The sequence below is a fragment of the Mya arenaria genome, chromosome 13 (assembly GCF_026914265.1).
Source record: "Mya arenaria isolate MELC-2E11 chromosome 13, ASM2691426v1".
Classification (NCBI taxonomy): Eukaryota; Metazoa; Mollusca; class Bivalvia; order Myida; family Myidae; genus Mya; species Mya arenaria.
Genome location: NC_069134.1, coordinates 44,807,377 through 44,833,403, shown reverse-complemented (window position 1 = coordinate 44,833,403; position 26,027 = coordinate 44,807,377). Strand labels below are relative to the sequence as shown.

Sequence of the window (26,027 nt, the reverse complement as noted above, 5' to 3'; positions counted from 1 at the left end):
TAAGTTAAGGCCTCAAGTTACTAAGTTGTGGCCACAATTTAGTAAGTTGTGGCATCAATTTACTGAGTTGAGGCCTCAAGTTACTAAGTTGTGTCTTCAAGTTACAAAGTTGTGGCCTCAATTTAGTAAGTTGTGGCCTCAAGTTATTAAGTTGTGGCCACAATTTACTAAGTTGTGGCCTCAAATTACTAAGTTGTGGCCTCAATTTACTAAGTTGTGGCCTCAATTTATTAAGTTGTGGCCACAATTTACTAAGTTGTGGCCTCAATTTATTAAGTTGTGGCCTCAATTTACTAAGTTGTGGCCTCAATTTATTAAGTTGTGGCCACAATTTACTAAGTTGTGGCCTCAATTTACTAAGTTGTGGCCTCAATTTACTAAGTTGTGGCCTCAATTTATAAAGTTGTGGTCTCAATTTACTAAGTCGTGGCCTCAAGTTAGTAAGTTGTGGCCACAATTTACTAAGTTGTGGCCACAATATAAATAAAGTGTTGCGGATGTCACCTCTGTGCCACCGTACAAAACATACTCTTAAAGGGTGGAAATCAGAGAACAACATATAAACATTAAAAATTTATATCATTTACTTGACATTTTAAATTTTTAAACTGCTATTAATACATGTTTTAATACACTCAAAGTTTCATAGTTCTAATTAAACACACAGTTTAAATCTTACATACTGTGCATATAAAACATCAATGAAATTGAGTATAAAACATGTTTGAATGTATAAACTACACTTTTTTTCAAAGATACATTGAATATCACTCAGCAAGACATTTATGTTATGCTAAAGTTAAAGTGAATGCAGAACAATTAAAAACTGACCAATATTAAATTGAAAAAAAAGAAGGCAAATTTTACGCATTTAAATACACAAAAATTGCACTGTATTAAAACAATACATTACATTTTCTAAACATTATTTCAGTTATTTCAATATTGGAAAACGTCAATAAAGTCCGGATATTTTCGGCCCGGGATATTTACAATGGGATGTTCACCAAATCCATTTCAAATTCAATTCTTGCAGCAAATTACCAGATCAGTACATAAAAATCACATAGCAAAATAATAAATCTAGTATGTGACGTAACTTTATGTACCATTGATAGTAAACTGACAGAGAAATCCATAATTATGTATCGGATATTTTCATCTTCTCCCAACTCCGCCATTTTGTGTAAACATGCGTTCACAGGGCATCTATATACTTCATGCTTGTTTATTTTTCATTTTAAAGAGTATTCCTTAGTTACACCAACAAATCTCATTTATAGTGAAACGTTAAGTTCATTACAAATTGAAATGGACTTATTCAAAATAGTTTTCCGTGTTGTTTTATCTAAATGTTTTGCACACAACTCCCGGCATTAGTAAATGTCACGGACACATGTGTTCAACTCTTTCATTGTTTTTACTCTACTATTAACCCAATCATGAATACACATGTAATCTAAATAAACACAAGCTTTACATTGACTCAATGACAAGTATTTTCAAACCATTCTGTGATTTAAAATCCATAAACACCACCGACCGAACTTGTGAAACTAGGTCACCGGTGTCAACTTAGAAATTTTACTTTCGATTTCACCACTCACACTTAGTGCACTGTTATTTGATATTTAACCATACAAAAATATGAAATGTTTTTATCACACATAATTTACAGATATTTGTGTCCACTAATTCGATGGCAGCCGCTGACACCTATAGTTTTTATCTATAAACAACAATATTTTCATGACCCTAAATTGGCGGGGAAAAACAACAATTACGTGACAGTTACTGTTTGTGTCTGCTGTTAAATTTGCCATTGTTTATTGCTATTATTATTTTAACAACTCCTGCATATTTTATTTAATTAATTATTTCATACAAAGAATGACAGCTATCGTCAATTTCGCCATTGCCAACGGCGCTGCCATAACAGATGACTTGCTCACATACTATCACTATAGACTAGCGAATACGGCTACATTACAACAAACCAGTCGAGATAATACTGCATTCGTACTCATATCTGTTCGTTTTTCTTTCGTTTCGCACCAAAATCAATACGGTCGGGAAAATAATTTTGAAAAAAAAAGTGAAATTGATTTTTTATTTTTTTGTACTTTTCGGAAAATTAGACCCGCCGGTTTTGTAAACCAATTTATATAAAAGTAGTGGCCTGGAGGATCAACCAATTTATATTTTATTTCATAATTTAATCAATCCTTGGCAACGCTTTCACATATTGTAACACCATAGGATGGAGTCTTAAGCTGGGAATTGTTATATTCTCCATCCTGGTTTGCCTGGTTACACAGCGATACTAGTCCAAAAAAAAAAAAGAAAAAAAAAAAAAAAAGAACAACAACAACAGTTGGACACTTATATATACATGTATAACACACTTTTCTTTATCTTATTTTTTTTTTTTATTGAATATCGCTGTTGTATTATAAACAAGAAAAAAAAAGAATTCACTCAAAGGAGAAAGAAAAAAAGAAAAAAGAAAAAAAAATCCAGGCAAACGCACTGAGGCATAGTCCTCAGTGCAAACCAGCATATACCGCCCCTATCTCTGGTGGGGGTGGTTTAGGAAACTAACTAGTGAGAAATCTGTCATTTAAAAAAATAAATAAAATTTCTCACTAGCTAGTTGTTATAATGCCAAGGATACGTTGTATATATAAACACTTACTATTGTAAAGAATTTTAAAATTTAGACATTTTTTTTAAAATGTAGGCTGAGCCTAAAATGTTTGTATATGATGTATTTGAAGTGTGTGATTTTAATGCGTATGTGATAGATACTTAAGATATTATTTAGATATTGAATTTTTAACCAGAGATTTATACATACTGGGTAGGAATATTTATATATATACAGTCCAAAGCACCCACGCTACGATTAAAGACGAGATGTTTTAAATGTTATTAAATCTGTAGAAATACTGCAAAACGTAGCGTGCTCGCCGAATGGGCATAACCCGATGGCGAGGGTAAATAAGCTCCCCCCCCTGCCCCCCCCCCGTAATTATTAAACGATATTATAGAACTAATATATTGGATAGTGGTTACTTACAGTAAAATACACACCAAAATATTGCATCTCAACTGATTCAGATATTAGATCTAATGTTATATAAGAGATCACGACTAAAACGGATTAAATGATACTAATGTAAGTAAATAAAACATAAAAACATTAAAATATAATCATCGGACACAAACTACTACTGTATTAATATTAAGATTCTTGATTGAAATTATTTCTTTACACTTAGTAGATTTCTTTCCCAAATATTGGATTTCACTTGTCAAAATGTGGATTTCACTTCGCTTTCAGATCTATTTTCAATATATTTATCTAACTTCTTCATTTTTGGACCAATTCCATTTAAATTTTAAATATAAACCGATGATAATGCCTTTTCAATTATTTGTTCAACAAAAAAAATAATTTGTTAAAAATAAAAGAGTTATGAGTGGATTTCACGTCTGGAAAAGTGGATTTCACTTGTCAAAATGTGGATTTCACTTCGCTTTCAGATCTATTTTCAATATATTTATCCAACTTCTTCATTTTTGGACCAATTCCATTTAAATTTTAAATATAAACCGATGATAATGCCTTTTCAATTATTTGTTCAACAAAAAAAATAATTTGTTTAAAGTAAATGAGTTATAAGTGGATTTCACGTCTCAAAAAGTGGATTTCACTTGTCAAAATGTGGTTTTCACTTCGATTTCCGATCTTTTTTCAAAATAGGTCTACAACTTTCTTATTTTTGGATCAATTTGGATAAAATTTGAAATATAAACCCATTATGAAGCTTTTTCAATTATTTGTTCTACGAAAAGATTAATTTGTTAAAAATAAATAAGTTATGAGTGGATTTCACGTCTGAAAAAGTGGATTTCACTTGTCAAAATGTGGATTTCACTTCGATTTCCGATCTTTTTTCAAAATAGGTCTACAACTTTCTTATTTTTGGATCAATTTGGATAAAATTTGAAATATAAACCCATTATGAAGCCCTTTCAATTATTTGTTTAACGAAAAAAATAATTTGTTAAAAATTAATGAGTTATGAGTGGATTTCACTTGTCAAAATGTGGATTTCACTTCGATTTCCGAAAATTTGCTCTAACTTCTTCATTTCTTGATATATTTCAATAAAATTTTAAATGTAAACCCTTTATTAGGCACTTTCCAAAAGATATACAAAAAAATAAAAATTACTAATTAATATAACTGAGTTGGGAGTGGATTTCACTTCTCGAAAACTGGATTTCACCTCGATTTTCGATCTATTTTCGAAAAATTGCTCTAACTTCTTCATTTTTTGACCAATTTCAATAAAATTTGAAATATGAACCCTTTATGAGGCACTTTCTAATAAATATACAAAAACAGAAAATTATTTATTAAAATTAATGGGATATGAGTGGATTTCACTTATCGGAATCTGGATTTCACCTCGATTTCCGATCTATTTTTGGAAAAAATAAAAAAAATAGCTCTAACTTCTTTATTTTTTGACCAATTTTAATAAAATTTGAAATATAAACCCTTCATGAGGCACTTTCCAATATGTATACCAAAAAATAAATTATTAATTAAAATAACTGAGTTCTGAGTGGATTTCACGTGAAATCCACTGGACTCCTGTATCACCCCTCACCGGTCAAATTGTGATCCGAATGATTCCGAATGGAACAGGTGCCCGTCACTTCCTGCATCCTGATAGTTGTTGTTGACAATTATGACGCTTTTCATATCAGCCTGAATTAAATTTGTGAGTTTAGATTTGCTTCTTCGGTAATTTATACGCATATTTTGTTCTACAGGAGTGACCCTACATCATTTAACATTTCAGGAAATGTCAAATTAAAAAAATGATTGAAATATTTTTATTTTTTTATCAAATTTTATTTTTAAACTTCTTTGCACAAAATGCAGAGCCACAATTTTGGATGTTTATCACTTATGGGACTCAATACAATAACTTTTCACTCCACGTCATTATTTTCACGTAAATGTCGAGTTTCGTTTTAACCTAATCATGAAAACTTAGCCCAGGATAGGCATTCAGTCACTTTTTTAGTTTTCAGTTCCATACAGTATACGTATGTTCCCATCTCTCCATGTATTGCATGTGGATCTAGCCTAGACAATGCATATTTCACAATAGCAGCTTGTGTCAGTCATGTATGTTTGAATGTACTGTAATGTTCCTGGAATCATGTAGTCCGGAGCCGGGAAAATAAACGTTTCTGTTTTAGTGTTAAGGGTTTTGCCGTTTTCGCTATTACTTCTGTAGGATGGTTTTGTGTATTTAATATTAATGTTATGGTTTTAGTATTAAATGTCTAAACTTAGCTGTTAAATTATAAATTAATACAAATGCGGTTGTATTCTTAATAGTTTACTTCTTTTCGTAAGATTAATGAACTTGACACCCCTAGTCTGTAATGTAAGTTGTATGTAATGGTTTCACCTATAGGGTTTGTTAAAATGGATCATTCCATTTTGGTCACGTGATTTTAGGGTATATAAGCAGCGAAAGGCATAGAAATGGTTAGTACGTGTCTCGACGCCGATGGGAGAACATCACGTTAATATCTAGGGAAGCTTTGAAGTATCTTCTTGTACTGTTTAGGGCAGGCTCTGAACTATTGGAGACTAGGAGAATTAAAGTGAAGCATTGCACTACAACTTTTAGTTTCCAGGTTTGGACATCCGTTGGGTTTCTTTTTGGCCTCTTAGTAAGCCTCGATCATTGCGATACAGACAGAACAGGGTCAATGGTTTGATTCCCTGTACAAGCTATACAATTAGAACTACGGGTTTCACTGATATATTTTGAGATTGGTTTATGAAAGTTTTGTATGCTGGTCCTGTTTGAAGATAATGCATAGGTGTTGTAGTGTTTCTGTTTGTGCGTTCTTGGTTTTGGGATAATTAAAAATTGATTCTTGAACCATAATAATTATTTCCAATCATTTGGTTTTATAAGCAATCATTGTAAATCGCGTGTAAATATTACTGATTTTATACTTAATTTTTGGGACAATGCAGTCGGAGAATAGGTTTTTTTCGTTTTGGAATCACTAAGAGGTGATCCTTTTATTTATAAAAACATATACAAATACAAATCATAAACATGACAAATAATAAACAAGAAAATCATGATATACAACAATTTCATCTTAAAACATTGCATTTTACTAAAGTAATATAACTTGTGTTTTTTTAACAAAATAGTCTTAGTTGCTTTTAAATTTCATTATGAACCTATTGAGAAAAGGACAATGAATTTCTTTATTCTTATATAATGTTTGAATAATCAAAAGGTCGGCATTTAATAATGCACATAAATTAACAAATTTCTGCCTTCTTTCAGATAAAAAGTATGATTTGTAAATACAGTAACCTATTTGAGATAGAATAGTATTATATTATATTCTTTGTGTTCAATTTTATATCCAATTATAAGTATTTCGAGGCTTTTCATCTGTTTATGTATATTACAATGTTTAAAAGTGGCATTTATCTTTGACCAAAAATGAGAAAGATACGGGCAATTAATAAGAAAGTGGTCATAGTCTTCGACTTGGTTGCAGTGATTACAAAGAGAACTTGCTGAGATATTCCAGCGGAATAGGTTTAGATTTGTAGCCATGATGTTATGTAGGAGTTTGAACTTGAACTTTTTAACTTTATTTTCTGGAATTATCCAATGTAAAATAAAATACCATGATCGCCAGTTGATTGATTTGTTGAAAGTTTCTTGCCAGTATTTATGTATGAAGGGTTTTTCAAATACAGCGTTACAAAAAATATGCTAAATATCTTTATTGGTGAGATCGTCTAACTGCTTTTGACCGTATTTAAGATTTAAACACGTTTTAACCTGTGTGTTTACAGATTGAGTCAATTTAATTACAATTTTCCAGTCGTTTGGGATAGCTTTTATTATTGTGTTTACCTCCGAAATCCAGTTACATTTCACCTTTAAGGTTTTCACATTTCTTCTCATGTCCTAGGTTAGTAGTTTAATTCAAGCTAGCTTGGGAAGAAATGTTAAAGTACGTTCTCTTTAGCCCAATACAGGGGCCTTAACCATTGCTGACTTTCCAATAATTCCATGTTCCATTTGTTATAGATTATGGAATATTACCTTGTATCTGTACAGAGATGTAGAGTTGTCCGTCCAGTTCTTGATGCGTTTCCGGGTCAAAACGTTTTACTTCTGGAATCATTTTATCAATGAATGTTACTTCTGTCCTAGCCTTTTGACCCATTTTACCTGTAATAACAACTATACTCTATACTTATATGGAGTAGTTTATTGGAATATGTTGACTTGTAATATATCACTATTGGATGTAGAGTGACGCTGGTTTGGTTACAATATGCTGGTTACATCATTTTCCTCACAAATTTCTACTGTCCTTTAAATTGGTCTATAAAATCCATTGGCCTATGACAATTTTGTCATACTAATGTTGTTCTCAATATCCTAAATTATTTCAACTTTATGATCAAGCATCTTTTCGCCATTCATGTAGAGTATTTTTCAATTGTTGTTTGGCTGCCTTAAGTGTCAGGGACATGTTCTGATGTCTGGTACACATGTATGACCCTGTCCCTTGTGTAAAAATGTCAGAAGTGTACACTATTGGCTAATTCTGCAGAAGGGTGTGAACGACAATTTGATGCTTGGGTTTTCACTGAGAAATCTTTGGCACAACAATGACATGTTACCTGTTAGAATGCTCTTTTGACTTTTCTCTCAAACCTTAATTTCTAGGTTGATTGATTTTGTATGATTACTCCATTTTTAACACAATCAGTGCTCCAGCCAGGCTTCAAAAAGGGTGCTAGGTCAGAAAGGGTGCCTTTGATGTGCCTTAATGGGGCCCTTGCAAGGGCCAATGTTCAATCTTTATTGTGTATGTGTATATGTTCACTTTCAAGTTTTTTATGAATACCTTAACCGTTATCTTAACTTCAGTGTCAAAACTATATATACTTATTATTTTTATACTTATTTCTGAAAATTGACTCTGCCAAACAAAAGGGCACAGCAGCATGTAGTAAAAAGTCAGCATGGTGCTCGAAAAGGGCAGCGGGGTGCCCCACCCTGCTATCTAGGCATAGCTGGAGCACTGCAAAATGTTTAATTAGCATGACTGGATTATAGCCCTTGAAATTGTCTAAACTGCTTTAATATAAAAAAAATAAAAGTTTCCAACTCTCCAACCTACTTAATTAATCAAGTTAGATAACTCCTATTTGTATATAATGTAAATTATGGCCATTTATTATTCAACATAGATGTTCTAGTTTAGGTTTTGCATGTAATCATGCATAAGTCAATATCTGGATGCTTTGTATTGAATCTTTATTCAAGGCCTAACCATCCAACCTAATTCATTGATCAAGTGAGATAACTCTATTTTGCATATCATATAAATTTGCCCAGTCTTTATATGATACTACTTCAGTGGTCGAAATTAGCACAAGCCTGCAAGCCCTGTACTGGTAAAATGTCTTCCGGGCTTGCTCAAATTCTGCATTTTATATAGCAGGGCTTGTTCAAAAATTTGATGCCAAGCAATAGTATAAGAATTCGGGCTTGTTCATCCAAAAGTCTAATTTCGATGACTGCTACTTGCATTTATGAACGTGAGTATTTCAGAAGGCTGTTGTGTGCACCAGATTTTTAATGGTTGTTGTTGTTGGAGCTCAATACGTGAAATAAGACAAGTGAAGATACAGCATTCTCAAGACTCTGAAGACTTGATCATAAAGCCTAGTATTGAATACACTAGCAGATTTAGGGCAGGGACTTTTTATGTAAATTAAAGTAAAACAAAATGGATAAAATTCACCAGAATGGACCATTTCCAGAATGCACCATTTTAGACTGAAAATAGCCAAAACTCTCCTTGGGGAAGGGCCCCTAAATCCCTTACCATATTTAAACCATTTTTCAAAAACCTTAAATATGCTAGATTGCAACTTTATAACAACCTTTATTTTCATTGAGGTCTGGTATAAATTTGTAGTAAAAATATTTGTTTTAGTTTATTACTATCATGTTTCTTCCTGATAAGAGACCCAAGACCTGCAAAATTATGGGAACAGCCTCCAGTGTGCAGCCAAAGCAAGGTGCTCTTGCAAATCCACGAGTTGTGTATACAAACAGCCTTGGGAAGAAAAAGAAAAAGGTACATGTTTCAATCTCTCTTTATATTAAGTAGCCAGGTATTTCATATTATATTAACTGCCACCTCACCAAAGAAGACAATCTGCCACTCCCACAAAGGGTTTCCTCTTTTTTAAGTCTATCAGGTGAAAGCAACTAAGTATAAAATTATTATAAAATAAACTATTAAAATTATGACGTCATGACATCATGACAGTCACATCTCAATTTGAGGTATAAATTATGGCATGAGGGTAGCATAACCAGTTTGTATACATTTACTAGTGCCATAATTAGTTTTATACCAAATAAGTAACATTTTTTTAATGTTATGTTTTAGTAACATGCACTATACAAGTAAGTAGATGTGGAAGATGAAATGTCACTATAGAAAACAGCTAATTAGGCAAAATGCATGTATAAATGACAGCAACATATCTTGGTGCTGTTATTTATATTATATTTTAATCTGCAAGAACATACTGTCTAGCTCTTTTATAACAACTGCTATGCAAGGGATGGTAGGTTTAATTTATAGCAAATATTGCAATCTTCAACATTTTGCATTAAGATAGTATTTTCAAAAAGTATCATTCTTGCCAATTAAACTTGAGCTAGAAATCATAGTTCGAATCATTTACTGAATTATTTTTCAGCAACTCCAAATAGACACACCTGTGTTGATCGATCTGAATCACGGGTCCATCCGATATCGCTATGAAAATGAGACTGGGAAGACTCCATCAATGATGACAGAGAGACCATTCGAAGGAAATCAGAAACAGAACAAGGGACATTACTTTTACCACCCAAGATTGAATGACTTCAGTGAAAGTAAGCTCCCTTGTATCATAAAAACATGTATGTTTGCAATAACCCAATCCACACCTTTTTTCATTCAATCTAAAGGGGATGAGATTTTATAAAAATCTGTGAGATGACTCAACACATAAAATTATGCTAAATGCACATGGTCAATGTGCTGATTTGTGGTAAATTAGAATCTCATTGTTGATGTATTTATTTTAAAATCAAACTATTAAAGCCCCACTCTGTGTTGGCCAGTGTAATTATTTATATTGACGAATATAAATATATTAACACATTAAATTTGGCCACTTGAATCCCTTTCTTTTCGTCAAAGATTCATACTAAGCATTTTTCCAGGTTTCACCAGTTAAACTGGTTATCTTATTTGGAAAGTTATGGATGAACAGCAGTTTTTGTATGAGTTTATCACAGTACAAGTTTATCACAGTTCTTCTGGTAATGTGGATGCCTGTTTAAGGGCCAGCCACAGTGCAAAAGTGGGTGGGGAAGGTTAAACAATTAAAATGTTTCAAAAGTTCATGTTTCATTTAGTTTTGAGGAACAATCTTTTTAGGAGTAAAACATAAATTCGTGGTGACATGTTTTGGGGTAGTAAGGAGTCGAACAAATTATACAAAAGAAGATTTTGGATCAAAAAGCATTCAGATCTTTCGGAAAAGTCTGTCGACATTATTACTTTGTTTATGTGTCAAAATTCCTTTGTCTCCCCAATCAACAATATCTTGAGAGTTCTTGATGATATCTTTTCAAATAAGAAAGTTATTCAAAAAAATGGTGGATGAAATTCATTTTCTGGTTACAAAAATGCAAATATCTTTTTTTTTAAATATTTGCAATCACCACAAAGCCTCAAGACAATGCTGATTAGGTAGTTCTGATAAGTTTGACTCATAAACATATTCATTTTTGTATTAAAACATTTCCAGGAAAACGTAATTGGTTTTTGATTGGAAATTCAAATCTTTATTCATTAACTCAACCTCAACTCCTTATTACAGCTTCACATGTTGCAACGGATATATGAATTATGCTTGCTAAATATTAAAACTCAAAACTAAAAAAAAATGGATTCTATTATAAATTTTGGTCCTTCAAACGACGTTTGCACTGTGGCTGGCCCTGGAATAGGATCTTAGTTGTAACTTCCGTAATTTTAAGTCTGTAGAAACGACAAAGGGCAAAGAGTTGATTTATTTCCTAAACTATGATCATTTATAAAACTGGTTAAACTGGTCAATTCACACCAAGTTATTTTGAAAATTAATAACTGAGGAGCGTTTATATTGGTTGTGCATTGCATTGCATTGCTTGTGTCTTGGCAGAAATGGGTTTTTTTAGTCCCTGAAAATATTTCTCCTTGTCATCAATACACTTTTTGAGGCATGAAATTCAGTCTGAAAAATGCATTTTTACCGGTAAATTATTCTTTTGGAGTTCTGGTAATTAAACACAGATAGGGGACTGTGAGTCTCAAAATGACATTTGCATAGACACAACTTGATGTTGGGAATCAACCAGAAGTCAAACTGTGAGAGGTCTTGACTGTGGGGTTGGTGTTGCAAAACTTTGAGATTGTGCTTCTGGGTATATTCTGTAACCAGTGCAGAGTGGTGCCAGGGTGCTTTATCAAGGGAGAAATTGACACTAGCACCCATGTACATGGGCGCTTGGTATTCTAGTGGTCAATATCAGCAGAGAGAACACAATTCAATATAATATGCCTGTGACTCTACTATATTCAGGTACCGTGGCTCAGGTTACTGTTCCATTGCTGTAAAAAAGAGCATAGGTCATAAGTCCTGCCCTGTTAGTTCCTCCTGATGTGCTTAGCTATTACAGGACGCTCAATATTTTCAGCCACCCTCATTTTGTTATTTTCTTTGCTGGTGGGCTCAAACAGAATAGAGCCATTACTTTTCAACCACTGAGGGTCCTTGTCTTTGATATAAGAGATCAGTGCAGACACCTTTTCAACACATGTCAGATTCTGTTCTGGGGCCAACATGTATGGTATTCAATGTGTGCAAACCTTGGGCATTTTTATGAAATGAAATACACCCCTGATGAAGTTATCTCTTAAATTTGACTGTTCAATCTTTCACTTTAAGACGGGTATCTTGCTTTACAATGCAATACTTTTTTGTAGTCCTGCATCATCTTTGTCAGAGCCCGCCAGTCTAAGCTGGCCAGGCCAGAACTCTTATTGAATGCTTATTATTCCTTCTTTTAAACAAGGATACTCATCTTGAAACAGTTCATTATAGATTAGCCATTTAGCCATACACTTCATCCAGATCTGTTTTAATTTCTTATGTGCTTTTACCCAGTAAGCTGCATATCTTCTAACATGTTCTTTCCTCTTCTGAGTTATGTTGTTTCAGTATGAATTTATTGTGAATTTAAAATAACATGAGGCTATGACTGTGTGCAAGTTGAAAACATGTACAATTTGGAAAGACTTATAAAAAAATTAATACTCTTTTCAGCGATTTGCTATACATGAATGTGCTCGTGGAGACCGTGATGTTGCATTTGTGTTGCTAATAAGTTTCTCCTCATCTAGTTTATAATAATGTAAAGCAATATTGACAGGGTTTCGCACAAACTTGAAAAGGTTGCTGGATAAAAAGTCCTTAAATTTGCTAAAAAACTCATTAAAACTACTTAAAATTTTATTTTGCCTTGAAAACTGCTTGTATTTTCAAAAATTGTCCTTAAATTTTCTTGTTAGCTCTAAATAAAGTGTCTGTAGTAAAATGTTCATCTTTACAAAACAAAATTGTCTATAGTGGATTCTTCGCTTGTAGCTCTTTGCTAATTCTCTTTTCACTGGTTGACCTTGAAAATAAACGAAAAAACGATGGGTATATATTGCACAAAAGTTTTTATTGACATCAGTTCAATGGGCAAGTCTGCCCTGAAATCGATGTAATGGTGGAAAAACACAAGATAAATTTGCTTACCAGTGCTACCATTTTTACCTTATCAAATTAATCTCCTTGAACTCTCCTTGAAGCATTTGCCAGTCTGGCTGTATGAACCCTGAATTAATTTTACCCCCCTTTCAACAAGAGGGGGTATATTGCTTTGCACATGTTGGTGGGTGGGACAGTCGGTCCTTCTGTAGACCAAAGCTTGTCCGAGTGATAACTCAACAATCCCTGGACCTATTGTCATCAAACTTGACATGATTGTGGGGCCTAACCAGAAGATAGCCCCTATTGATTTTAGAGGTCATCAGGTCAAAGGTCAAGGTCACAGTGACCGTTATAGGGAAAATGTTGTCAAAGCTTGTCCGAGTGATAACTCAACAATGCCAGGACCTATGGTCATTTAACTAAACATGGAGCCTGAGCCTGAACATAGATGACCCCTATTAATTTGAAGGGTCAAAGGTCAAGGTAATAGTGACCTTGAATGTTAAAAGATTGTCGAGTGATTAACATGACATTGTGTGAACCCATAGCCCTCACACTTAAGTTGGAGGTTGGGCCTGACCAGAAGATGACCCCTATTGATTTTAGGGGTCATCAGGTCAAATATCAAGGTCACAGTGACCTTGAATGCAAACTCAAAAATTATTGGACCTATGGTTATCAAACTTGACATGAAAGTTGGGCCAGACCATTAGATGACCCCTATTGATTTAAGGGGGTAATCAGGTCAAAGGTCAAGGTCACAGTGACCTTTAACACGAAAAGATTGACAAAGATTTTGCGAGTGATAACTCAGCAATGCCTGGACATATGGTCATCAAACCTTACACAGAGGCCGGGTCTGACCAGTAGATGACCCCTATTGATTTTAGGGGTCATCAGGTCACATTCAAAATGCAGGAATCAATTTTAAACTTAATGATCGCAGTAACACTATGCTCTCCGAAGGTGGGCTCCGAAGGTGGGCATATTAAATTGCACTGTTCGGCTGTCTGTGTGTCAGGCTCAACGTCTCGTGTCTTCTAGGGCTGTAACTTGTACGTACAGATTTTTAAATAACTTGCCACATGTGTTCGGCAAAAAAGACAATGTGTTGCCTGCAAGACCTGTGTTCATACCTCTTACAGTCAAGGTCACACTTAGTGTTTGAATACTATGGACTGCTGCACTTAAGGATATAGCAGAGGCGTAGCCAGCATTATGCATTGATGCATGTGCGTAACTTCAATTTGAAAAATGAAAAAATAAATATGGCCAAAAATGGCATCAAAGTCAAGGGCTAAGCTAAAAGATGATATCAGAATAAAAGGAAGATCAGCTCAAGTAAGCATTTCTTCTCTGTGCTAGATAGCTTAGTGAGCCTACAGTTTGGAACCTCAACCGGTGTTGCCCCCCCCCTCCACCGTCATCTATAAGTGTTTGATATCAACTACGATTTTTTCATTCAGAGCTTCTCAGCCATTTTTATGTCTTCGATAAAAATGACCGAGGAGTTCAGAATGCGATTTTTTCATTACATTTTCTTAAAATGACCTAAGCGGTTCTTCTCAGCTTTCAGACTCTGTAGTTAATCAAGCGTGTCGCTGTTGATATTGGAGCACAAGTAGGTTAATTAATTCAGAATTTTTATGCTTTTGCAGATTAACAATAATAATTTCATTTATAATATAATAATGGATTTTGTTCCATGAGAAACAGACGGTGAATCTTACATCACTTTGATGAAATGAAAACAGCAAAGTCAATAAGCACAGGTTGTAATCGCCCTCAAGGATAATAATGTCCCCTAGCTATATTATAGGATGTCTCCTGGTAGTTAAGGATGTGGTATGATGACAAACACTGTTTGTATATTACAATTTCTGTTTTTTCTACAGACTTAGACATTTTGGACCGAAATGGAAAAAAAAATAAAATTTCAGGCCGATTTTTGAGCCATTTTCTGTAACTGAAACCGGTCTGGCTAAATCAAAATCGGTCCAGATCAGCAAATTGCCTGTTTTTAGAAGCCCTGCTCCAAATAAACATCAGAGCTCAACATGGTAGTCCCATTTTTTCCCTGGGGAGGTCCCCCGAACCCCCAACCTGCTACAGGGATATTCCCACACCCTAACCCGCCCCCTTTTGTGCGTAACATTCTGTTAAGCCTGGCTACGCCCCTGCACAGAGTATAGGTGGTTGTGTCTGGGCTGTAGCTTTTTCTCTTGTATGGATAGATTTTAAAATTACTTGTGAAATGTGTTCCACGTACCAAGACGATGTGTCGCGTGCAGGACCTGTGTCCCAACCTCTAAAGTCAAGGTCACATTAAGTGTTTATTCACAATGGAACGCTGCATATAGGACATAGATTATAGGGGTTTGTGTCTGGGCTGTAACTTTCTCATGTATGGACAGATTTTAAAATAACTTGCCAAATGTGTTTAACATACCAAGACGCCGTGTCATGTGCAAGACCTACGGTATGTTTCTTCCTTTAAGGTCAAGGTCACAATTAGTGTTTGAATACTATGGAATGCTGCATATAATGACAGAGTTTAGGTGGTTGTGTCTGGGCTGTAGCTTTCTCTTGTATGGACAGATTTTAAAATTACTTGCCACATGTGTTACATAATTATTGTCAGATTTGGAGGGAGTAGACACCAGATGGTCCCCGAAATGGGCAAATACAGTATTTCCTCAAAACACTTAGAATTGTCAATACAAGCTAGTATGTAGCTGATTATACATCATTGTAATTAAAGAATAACGGAACAATCATTTTGCCTCATGCACTGTCCCAGCTGTGTTTCCCGACTGATTGCAGATTTTTTTCCCATTCACCTGTCAGGTGATTGTTTCACAACCTCCGCAAACTAACCTGTCAATAGAAGGCACTGTCATTTTTTGCAGTGGTAATCTCTTTCAAAAGTTTCAATTGCTCAATTTCACAACCGATGTTTAACTTTTACCCATTGTTGCTGATTTGCCTTCCTTGATATAAAAAAAAGTGTTTCAAACAATGCCAATAGTGTTACAACGAATGAGGAGAATCGCATAGATGAGCTGTATTTCACCCATTACTGATATAAATATTTGAGGCCCTCATTGATTATTTATCCACATTTGTTTTTTATCAGTCAATGGTCACACTTTTTAGAGAATATGTTTATAATCTGTGAGGAAAATGTTTTGCATATCTGTTTTCGTAAGGAAATATGTTGAGGCCTTGGTGTTGTTGTGATTATTAAAATCAAACTTGATACATGTGTTACCAGAGACAATAAGCACATTTAGAGCCAGGTGCATAATTCTTGGTGGTAACTACATGTATGTCCTTTTTGGACTAAAAAACCAAGAATGGACAAAAAAGAATATTTTTGTAAACAAACCTGTGTGCAATATGTAACAGGACGTGACATCAATCTCATTGTACGCTATGATAAAATAAGTGACTAAATATAAAAATAATGTCAGTGACGTCATTCCGTCAAGTCTTGACATAATTAATAATTTTTTGTAAAAGAGTTTTTACTCAAATAGTATAACACTTAGACTGATGATAAGGGTTATCCCATTTTATGAACAACAAAAAGTCATATTCACCTTGATGTCATCTCTATTACAACCACTTTCTGTTGGCCATAAGAAAGAATATACCGGTACTCATAATCATTCATTTATTGTTTATCATAATAAAGTTAAAAAAATAAGTTAATAAGAAATACGGTATTTTTCAGGACTTTTCTGGTACGTATGTGATTTACACATCAAACTGATATCAAATATTAAAAATTGAAAAGAATACAAATACACAATCCCTGATTGACACACCATGATCTGTGCTTGATGCAGTTTTATTTTCTGTTTGTTTTAGATACAAAAAATCATTATGAAATAGCAACTGCAATATTCTTGCTTATGTTCTGAAAATTGTTCTGTGAATATTTTGTTAATCTAATGTCTATAGATTTGTAGATCAAAATCTAAAACCAATCTTTAATTTTGTGTAGAATGTTTGTCCACTTTAAATAACTGTGTACTTTTGACCTCATTGGGTTAGACTTATAGCATGGAAATGAAAACTTCTTTCTTGACCTTCAGAAGCATCTGCGGACAAAGAGGAGCCACAAAAATTCCTTTATGTTGTGAAAGGCCCCAACATTGCACAGCAAAAAAAGGTCTTCTATGTGTATGGGCGCAGTCTTAATGCTGAAGATGGGAAACTTACAAAACCAACCCGGAACCTTGCGTCAGAGGCCGATCCCACTTGGCCCCAGCGACGAAACCCAAATGATGTCTACTATAACTTGACTTTTGTACCTCATGGTAACATTGATTTCAAGCAACATTTCATGTTTATGCTTTATGTCAATCTCCAATTATTACTTTTAACGGTAAGGGTGTAAATATATAACAACTAGGGAATGAATTAAATGTCTATTCATATCTACTATAAGGAATATTTGATGTTTGTCCATCCATCTTTTAACTCTCTGGCATCAACATTTCTGATCAAGATGTTTATAGCCATAAGAATTTGGTCAAGTTTGTTCAGACTATAAGTTCATGAATTGTTGCCCTTGATTTATCCCAAGGTGCTCGATCTCTGATGGAATATTAGTACTGTATTATTCTATACATAGGACGCTAGCAAAGATAGGACGCAGGAAAAAAAAAAAAACGGTGAGAAAACGGGTCAAAATCCTTAATATAAAAGATAGGACGCAGCGGAAAAATGTCAAAATCGGAGCCGAAAAATTTAAGTTGGTGAGGCATTTATTATATATATAAAATCAAAAACAACAAATTTGTTTAAATATTAGGCGTATTTCGATATCTCTTGTATACTTAGGTAATTATCTTCGTATTTCGGCGATTTAACGTATTTCGGTAAGTCCAGTATCCGCCATATTTGTTTTGACGATTGATTTTTTGGGATCGTGAAAATGGCAAAGGTTAATATAAACCATATGATATTAAATTTTATACCAAAATAATATGTGCTTCTTTGTTTATTTCATGTAAATTTATACATTAGACACAATGTGCACAAAAAATAACATTAGCACAGGTAATAAACAACAGCTTTATTCTGTCATCCTGATGACACGCTTTTCTCCAATTCGCCATCGTCGTCGTGATGGTGTATCATAAACAACAATGAAAAAAGTCTTATAGTATGCGTGAATGGTCTTAAAATGTCAACACCCTCACCTAAGTATTAAAACACGTGGTAAAGTGCAAACAAACAACCATACCATCGCAATAGTTTGTTCTATTGATGTTTTTTTAATGACAGGCAGCGGGTGTTTTTCACACCTTCGCACATTTGAAAAGATTTGATAGTGACAATAATGCTACTTTGCGGTATGCACATTCCTTTATTATTATTATTATTTTAAAACAGTTACATACAACAAAGTATTTTGTAAAATATCGAAACGTTAACATCGTGAACAACGTTTAATTGATATTTACCTTATATCCCGACTTTCCGTTGCCGTTATAACTCAATCCACTTAAAGCGCCTGACTCACATCGAGTTTTTGTGAGTAGCGTCCCTTTTATAAAAAAAAGTAAACACCCTTGTTTGTTTTCAATTTATTTCTCAATAAATCATTTTAAAGTAAACATTCAAGATATTAATGCATGTGTTAACTTGCGTGATTTTACCTACGCCAGTTGTTCTCTTCGGTGGACACTGTACCGGTACTTACCATTACCGTGTTCGTCTCAGGCCCCACATTTTTGGCCTGAAATGGACTTGAGAAAAACTAATAAAATTCTAATAGCATAGAAAGGACGCAGGCAATTTTTTAAAACGATAATCTGGGGTAAAAAAGTGCGTCCTATGTATTGTATAATACGGTAATAGTGATGAAATGATCATCCAAAAGAATTGAAAATTTGTAGCCGAAATCAAGTGGGCGACTTTCAATGTTGTAGCCCTGGAATCCATGTAGCTCCTGATACTATATGTACATGTACTGATACTATATGAACATGCGGTTAAATTACAAGCAAACAAAACTTGTTATTTCAAAACCAAAGCATTCTTATTGCACATAACAATAACAGCATTTGAGCTCCGATTTTGACAAATCTTGATCAGAATGATAGTCTTAATGATTCTAGGCGAAGACGAAATAAGGGTCATGTTGGGTTAAAAATGAAGTCATTATAATGCACCAGTCAATTGTAACCACTGCCACCCCCCCCCCCACCCCGGTCCGGGGATAGCCGGGGAAATGGGCCGAGTTTTTACCTTTCAGGTGGCCCCTCAGTGCCGGGTGAATGCGGTGGTTTTGTCTTTGCTTTAACTATAGCGGGGAGTGGGCCTTACCTAGGGTCCCTGGGGTGCGGGGGCATTTGGCGGGGATTTTACCATCTGTTTGTTCCCGCAGCACAGGGATTTTAGCCGGGGTTGGCTGGACCGAAAGTCAAAGTCCCCGCTATTCCCCGGACCTGGGGGGGCTGTGGTTACAATTGACTGGTGCATAACACAATAGAAGTTATAATTTTCTTATGACTAAAATGAAATTTGCTAAGAATGGTTGTCTCCCTTAAATCAAGATCAAGTTTGAACAAGGGTCATATTGAATGATAAACAAGGTAAACAAGTCAAATCATCTTTAGAACAAAGAAGGTGTCCTTTTTTATCTGACTGACATGAAACATGCTCTGATTAATTGTCTTCATCTAGGACAAGTTTGAATATGGGTCATGTCTGGAGAAAACCTAGGGCAAAAAGTAAAATCATTGAAAAATCTTGTAAACTAAATAGATGGTTCAATTTTCATTCAAACTTAATTATAAAGGATAAAATAGTGGTTCAGAATTATATTATTTGTTAAATATGGTCAAGTTTGAATATGAGTAATATGTGTGGTGAAAAAGTAGCTCACAAGCATATGTATTCAAAATATCTTATGACTGCAATAGAAATGGCAATCTAAGGCCCATTGTTCATTCTTCAAAATTCTGACTGATTGAAAATACAAGTTCGATATTTTGTTGATTTCAAATGGTCATTTATTCTAATTTATCACAAGATTGCATTTATGTTAATGCTTGAACAACCTTAAAACATCCAATTTTTTCAAATAGTTCACTTAAATGTTCAGGACAGCTTCATTTCTTGGCATAGGTTAAATACATTAACTCTCATGTCCTTGTTTGTGACACATGCCTAGTTATTTACAAAATGATTTTGTTCTTTCAGTCCCAACAGACGAGCCTATTCCCGGCATCCCAAACAGACATCAGATAGAGTAAGGCAACCTTGAAGTTTGTGCCTATGATTTCAATGTTCTGATGTTTCTCAAAATGGGTCTAAGTAGTTGGTAAACATTACAAAATATATGCAGATTTATCTCTTTTCATAGAAAATGGAGATCATATCCTTGGTTTTGTCATTGTTTTTTGTCTTAGTACTAGATTGACAACTTGAATACCCATTATTCACTTGTAACTTGGAAACAGAAATAATTATGTGGAGCAATCTGAAACATTTTTTCATCTTTATTAGTTTAATGAGAGAAATAAAAAAGGTGTTATTCTTGCAGTTTTTAGCTCGACTATTCGAAGAATAGGTGGGCTATACTACTCGCCCCAGCGTCGGCGTCCGGTTAAAGTTTTAGGGCAAGTTGGGATTTTCACTTATAAGTCCAATACCTACATTCAATAGACTTAATACTTCACGCAGTTGTTCAGGGCCATCACATGATGAGGTTAGATAACTCCATATCATTCTTTACACAGATTATGGCCCCTGATTGACTATGGAACTTAGGTTAAAGTTTTAGGGCAAGTTGGAATATTTATTAATAACTTCTATATCTATATATGTTCAATTGACTTAATACTTCACACAGTTGTTCAGGACCATTACACAATGAGGTTACATAACTCCATATTATCCTAAATACAAGTTATGGCCCCTGATTGACTTAGGTTAAAGTTTTAGGGCAGGTTAAAGTTTTAGGGCAAGTTGGGATTTTCACTTAAAACTCCAATACCATTCATTCAATTGACTTAATACTTCACACAGATGTTCAGTGCCATCACATAATGAGGTTAGATAACTCCATATTATCTTTTATACAAATTATGGCCCCTGATTGACTATGAAACTTAGGTTAAAGTTTTAGGGCAGGTTGGGATATTGTTTAATAACTTCTATACCCTTCATTCAATTGACTTAATACTTCACACAATTGTTCAGGAACATCACCCAATGGGGATACATAACTCCATACCCTTAATATAAGTTATGGCCCTATAATAGGTTAAAGTTTTAGGCAAGTAAAAGTTAAGGGCAAGTTGGGATTTTAATAAAAAAAACTTCTATACCGTTCATTAAATGCACTTACCGTAAATGACTGGGTATTAGACGCACTTTTTTCCCTCAGATTTTGATGCAAAAAAATGCCTGCGTATAATACCCAGTAACAATTTTTTGAACTTTTTTTCTGAGGTCAATTTCAAGCCGAGAGTTTGTTTAGATTTATGTAGAAAGGGATGTTACTCGCGTCATATTGATCGAGTATATACGGGTTAAAACGGCAGTTGAAGATCGGGATACGGTATATCGTAAGACGTTTATAATTTCAACAAAAATATTTTTCGATTAAAGTTACCGTAATTCACCTAATTTAATTAATAATTTATTTTGCGTACCTAATTTTCGGACACCCAAAGGACATCAATCATAACTTTCATAGTTACCAAGTTTCACAGACGAAGATTATTGATTTTTATCTTTACAATGCCTGGCTAGATTACCTAACCGTATACACCACTGTGACAATTTAATTAGTTACTACCCATCCTAAACGATTTATTGCCTGTTGAAAAGGAAGTGTGATATATTTATTTGAGGATTAAACAAACAACAAGGGCAATCAAGGGATTAAGAAAACATCGACATGGCATGTTTGTAAAACGATCTGCCAATAAGCTTTCAAACTTGTACCACACTTATAGACTATATGAAGCAATAATCGTACAGTTATATATTAATCCTGCATAGCAATGTCCATGCTCTCCACGAGATCCTCGTGGGTATAACTGTAAGTTATGTGACGTCACACAGTGTGACTCTTTGATCTGAAGCCGATAGAATGTGTTTATTCAGTTCAATGCATGTATAAAATGGTGTTTTAATTAACTTCAAGAAGGATTTACACTTATAGGCGTAATAAATAAGTTTATGACCATTGATTACTACGGATAAATTAATAAGTGGTAAAAGCAAACATGAAGAAAAAAGGCAGGTTAAACAAACATGTGAATAAAATGTAAAAATGATAATTTTCTATGTATTCGGAGAGCGAAAAAAATAATTAATTTATAGCGTCCAAACTCTTGTGAATTACGGTATTCAATATTATTTTGAATAATAAATTGAATTAAACAATAATCAAACTTACATATAAAAAAGCAAAGTTGGGCACTGTCAAAATATTTTTTGCATAACATAACTTTTCATTCTCGACAGTATGGTTGTATGGTTTTAAAGATAACCATCGCCATTTTCACGATTTTTTTTTTTTTGTCACTGTCAACAAACATGGTGGCTGAAAATGCCGGACGATTTTGACATTTTTTCTATGCGTCTTTTAACCAAAAACATAGATTAAAAGTTTTTTTCTCACATTTTTCACAGATTTTTTTCCCTGCGTCTAATACCCCCTATCGTCTTATACCCAGTCATTTACGGTAATAAAATTCAAAATTATTTACGACAATCTTACAACAAGAAACATAACTCCATTATAAGCCTAAATACAAATTATGGCTCTTTTTTTTTTTTTTAATTTCCTTTGAAAGGCATATTTGTATATTCTTAACCACATTTTTATAATGGGAAATCAAGTTACTTAAATGACTTGCGTCATTGTTTGGGCGGGCTGGTGGGAGGGCAGCATCAAAGTTACCTTATGAATCGAATAATTTAAGTTAGATTTGACATAAAGAGACCAAACTTGGTATTATTACATCGTTATTGTATTCTAAGTGAAAGCGGTGAAGTTGAGCTTGCTGTCTTACGCCGGCTCTTGTTACTCAAATACTTTAATAATTATTTAGTAGTGATAATAGTTATGATTCTCTGCAGACACACAGGATTGAAGGTTAATATCTGAAATTTTTTATAATGCCATCTGTATTTTCATTCCATTGCATTTCCGCATACGGTAGTATGTAAATAAATCATAGGTCATTAAGTACGATGTACTGTATTATCAAAACAACGAGGAGATATGCCATTTCACCTTTAATTTTGATATTTAGTAAGTATTCAACATGATAGAAGCAAGCATAACAATATTTCAATAATTTCTGTTTTTTAAAACGCCATTTTCAAAAAAAAATGGGACATAATATAGTTTATCAGTGGCCTTTGTCTAATCATCACTTTATTTGGTCAGAATGTGTAATGGCTTATTATCTCTGACAAGATTGATAACCAGCCGTATCACTAAAGTTACTTGAATGTTATCGCTTGTTAATTATATATATTACCTCAAATCGGTCTTGTCTGATCAATTGCTTTAACTTTGTCCAGTTATCACCAAATTTGGTCAGAATTGTGTATTAGCATTATATCTCAGACAAGTTTGATAACCAGCAGTTTTTGCTCTTGTTTGCTTTTTGTGTTGCTTTCGGATTAATTTCTAAATCATATGTTCAACTGCAAGTTATATTTTAATTCATTTCTATTAAATTTAACATTAAGTTTTATTTTTTTAAACCATGCCGTTTTGATGATATATGAAACATGCATTTGTGTGTTTTAACTAATGAAATAAAAGGTTGTTCAAGGATGTATATCACTTAAACAGACAAAGGCAAATCATAAGTATAAGGTATGAATAAAGGTAGCTTGAACAAAATAATGGATATATATGCTCTTAATTGCTTGTTAATGTTTTTAACTTTTCATACATGTGTATTTTTGGGCAAGTATTTTTTGTATGGCAAGACATGTGAATGTACTGTTTTATTTTCTTATTCCAGTACTGCTTGTTGTCTTCAGGTATGCATTGAGTTCGGAGGACACAGTAAATGACCTGCAGATGAAGATTGCGCACACGATCATCAAGTCAGCATCCAATGTCCATGTTTGCTTCCAGTATAACCTTCTCAGGTAATTGTGACTTTGTCCTTGTACCATAATTGGAGAGTGTTTTCTTTGTTTTCGTATATGGATTAATTCTCATATCAGAACAGTACCAGTAGGCGGAGCTTAATATATTACCTGACCATGTAATAAGTAGTCTGTAAACTAATTGGGTGTGTTGCACGAAAGTTATTGAACACTGTTACATTACAAAACAGTAACAAGACCCAGAACCCCCATGAGTGAATGATACAACTCGCCATTTGAGCTAGTTTCAATTTTTATAAGCCTTCTGCAAGTTGTCACATATATGATATGAAGTTTTTGTGTTGCTACTTGCAACATGTCTTCACAAGAAGGCATTTTTAGACCTTTTCTGTTTAGATGTTTTGGGTGAAAAGCTTAAAAAAAAAACAAGATCAATTTGGTATGGCCTAATTTGTAAAGGTTTCCTCATTTTGATATAATGAAATTATCTGAATTTACTTCACTGATTGATTTCTTTATATTGGTACTTTCGTACTATTATGTACTAGTAACGTACAGTTGTTTTCCATCAAGATTATTTGTATCTTGTATGAAGTTTGACTGTAAAAGTCCTGATTTTTCACTAATGTTAGGTTTTTGATGTTATGGTGCTGAATGAATATGGCCCCACATCTTTATTGGTGTAAGAACTATTCTTTATGTGGCCATGTACAGTTAATAAGGCCCCATGTCAATTATCAATATAATCGCGTTGGGTGATATTAACCTAGAAATGTTTGTTTCCCTTCAGGGGCAATCAAGTGATTGGGGCTCTGTACAGTGGAAGTAGGGAAGCCGAGGAACCCACCCTGGACACACAGATGGGGGTAGGGGAGAACCTGTCCAAACAGACAGGGGCAGGGGAGAACCTGCCCCAACAGACAGGCGGAGGGGAGAACCTGTCCCAACACAAGTTTGGTGTACATCTTGTTCTTATGGAGCGATAAACAGGAAAATAAATCAGTGGACAAAACTTGTCTGCGATAGTTGCTTTAATGCATTTATTCTGTGATAAAACAGCATTTTAAATTATTCTACACAATTATTGATTATCATTATAATTGGATCATCAAATCATAAAAAAATGACTATTGAAAATATTTTATAATGTAGTTTACAATTTTATCTGTATTTTGGTACAATGCTTTTGGTATTATGATCAATAATATTCCTAATGATGTAACAAGATTTGCAGCAATTCATTTAGTTGCTATGCGTGTTTGTTCATTAACAACAGTCTATAATGATTCATTGCAAATATCTTTTTGCTCTTAAGAGGCATTTGCATTTGAATTATTAATATGTGATGTGAAATTAAGGGATATTAAACATAACTTTTTAAAAAAAACATGTCTCTTTTGTCTAAATGTATAACCCTTATTTGTTGAAAATATTGATCATTTGTTTCACCCCATAGAGGGGCTTACAGAAAACTTCTGGGGAGGGGGGCAGATTTTAAGTACTGACAATATTTATATGAATTATATGCATTGTTTAAGAAAGATGATATAATAACCCTTGAAATTGAAAATGAAAGCTGATCACTGTACTCTATGTAGATGTAATTATAAATGCATTTTGTTGCTATAGAGTTGTCATTTAAGACATTATAAGCATACCATATTGTTGCATGAAATGATCCTGTGTTTTGTATTTTGAATCTTGAGTATTATACAAATGTAGTTTAGCAAACTAATACACTGTCGATTTACTCTATTTAAGCATTGAATTCGTTTGAAGTGATCAATCAAATTATGATCAATTGAGAAATTTTCAGGATATAGTATTTAAAAAAACAAAACCTTATTACTTGTCAATACTTGTTTACTGGAAAAACACCTTCATGCAAATATACAGAGCTGGACTCTGGTGTTTTATTTTTTTTATCTTATTAATAAAACTTGACATGAAATAG

General features: G+C 33.8%; 1 protein-coding gene across 1 annotated transcript; it reads left to right on the top strand.

Moving 5' to 3' along the window:
- Positions 1–4,706: 4,706 nt before the first annotated feature.
- LOC128213638 (uncharacterized) lies at positions 4,707–26,027 on the top strand. The gene is made up of 7 exons (XM_052919622.1): positions 4,707–4,796; positions 9,124–9,237; positions 9,872–10,049; positions 17,065–17,289; positions 20,186–20,234; positions 24,002–24,112; positions 24,864–26,027. Exons 2-7 carry the CDS (start codon positions 9,145–9,147, stop codon positions 25,057–25,059), a joined length of 852 nt encoding a protein of 283 aa, XP_052775582.1. The 5' UTR covers positions 4,707–4,796; positions 9,124–9,144; the 3' UTR covers positions 25,060–26,027.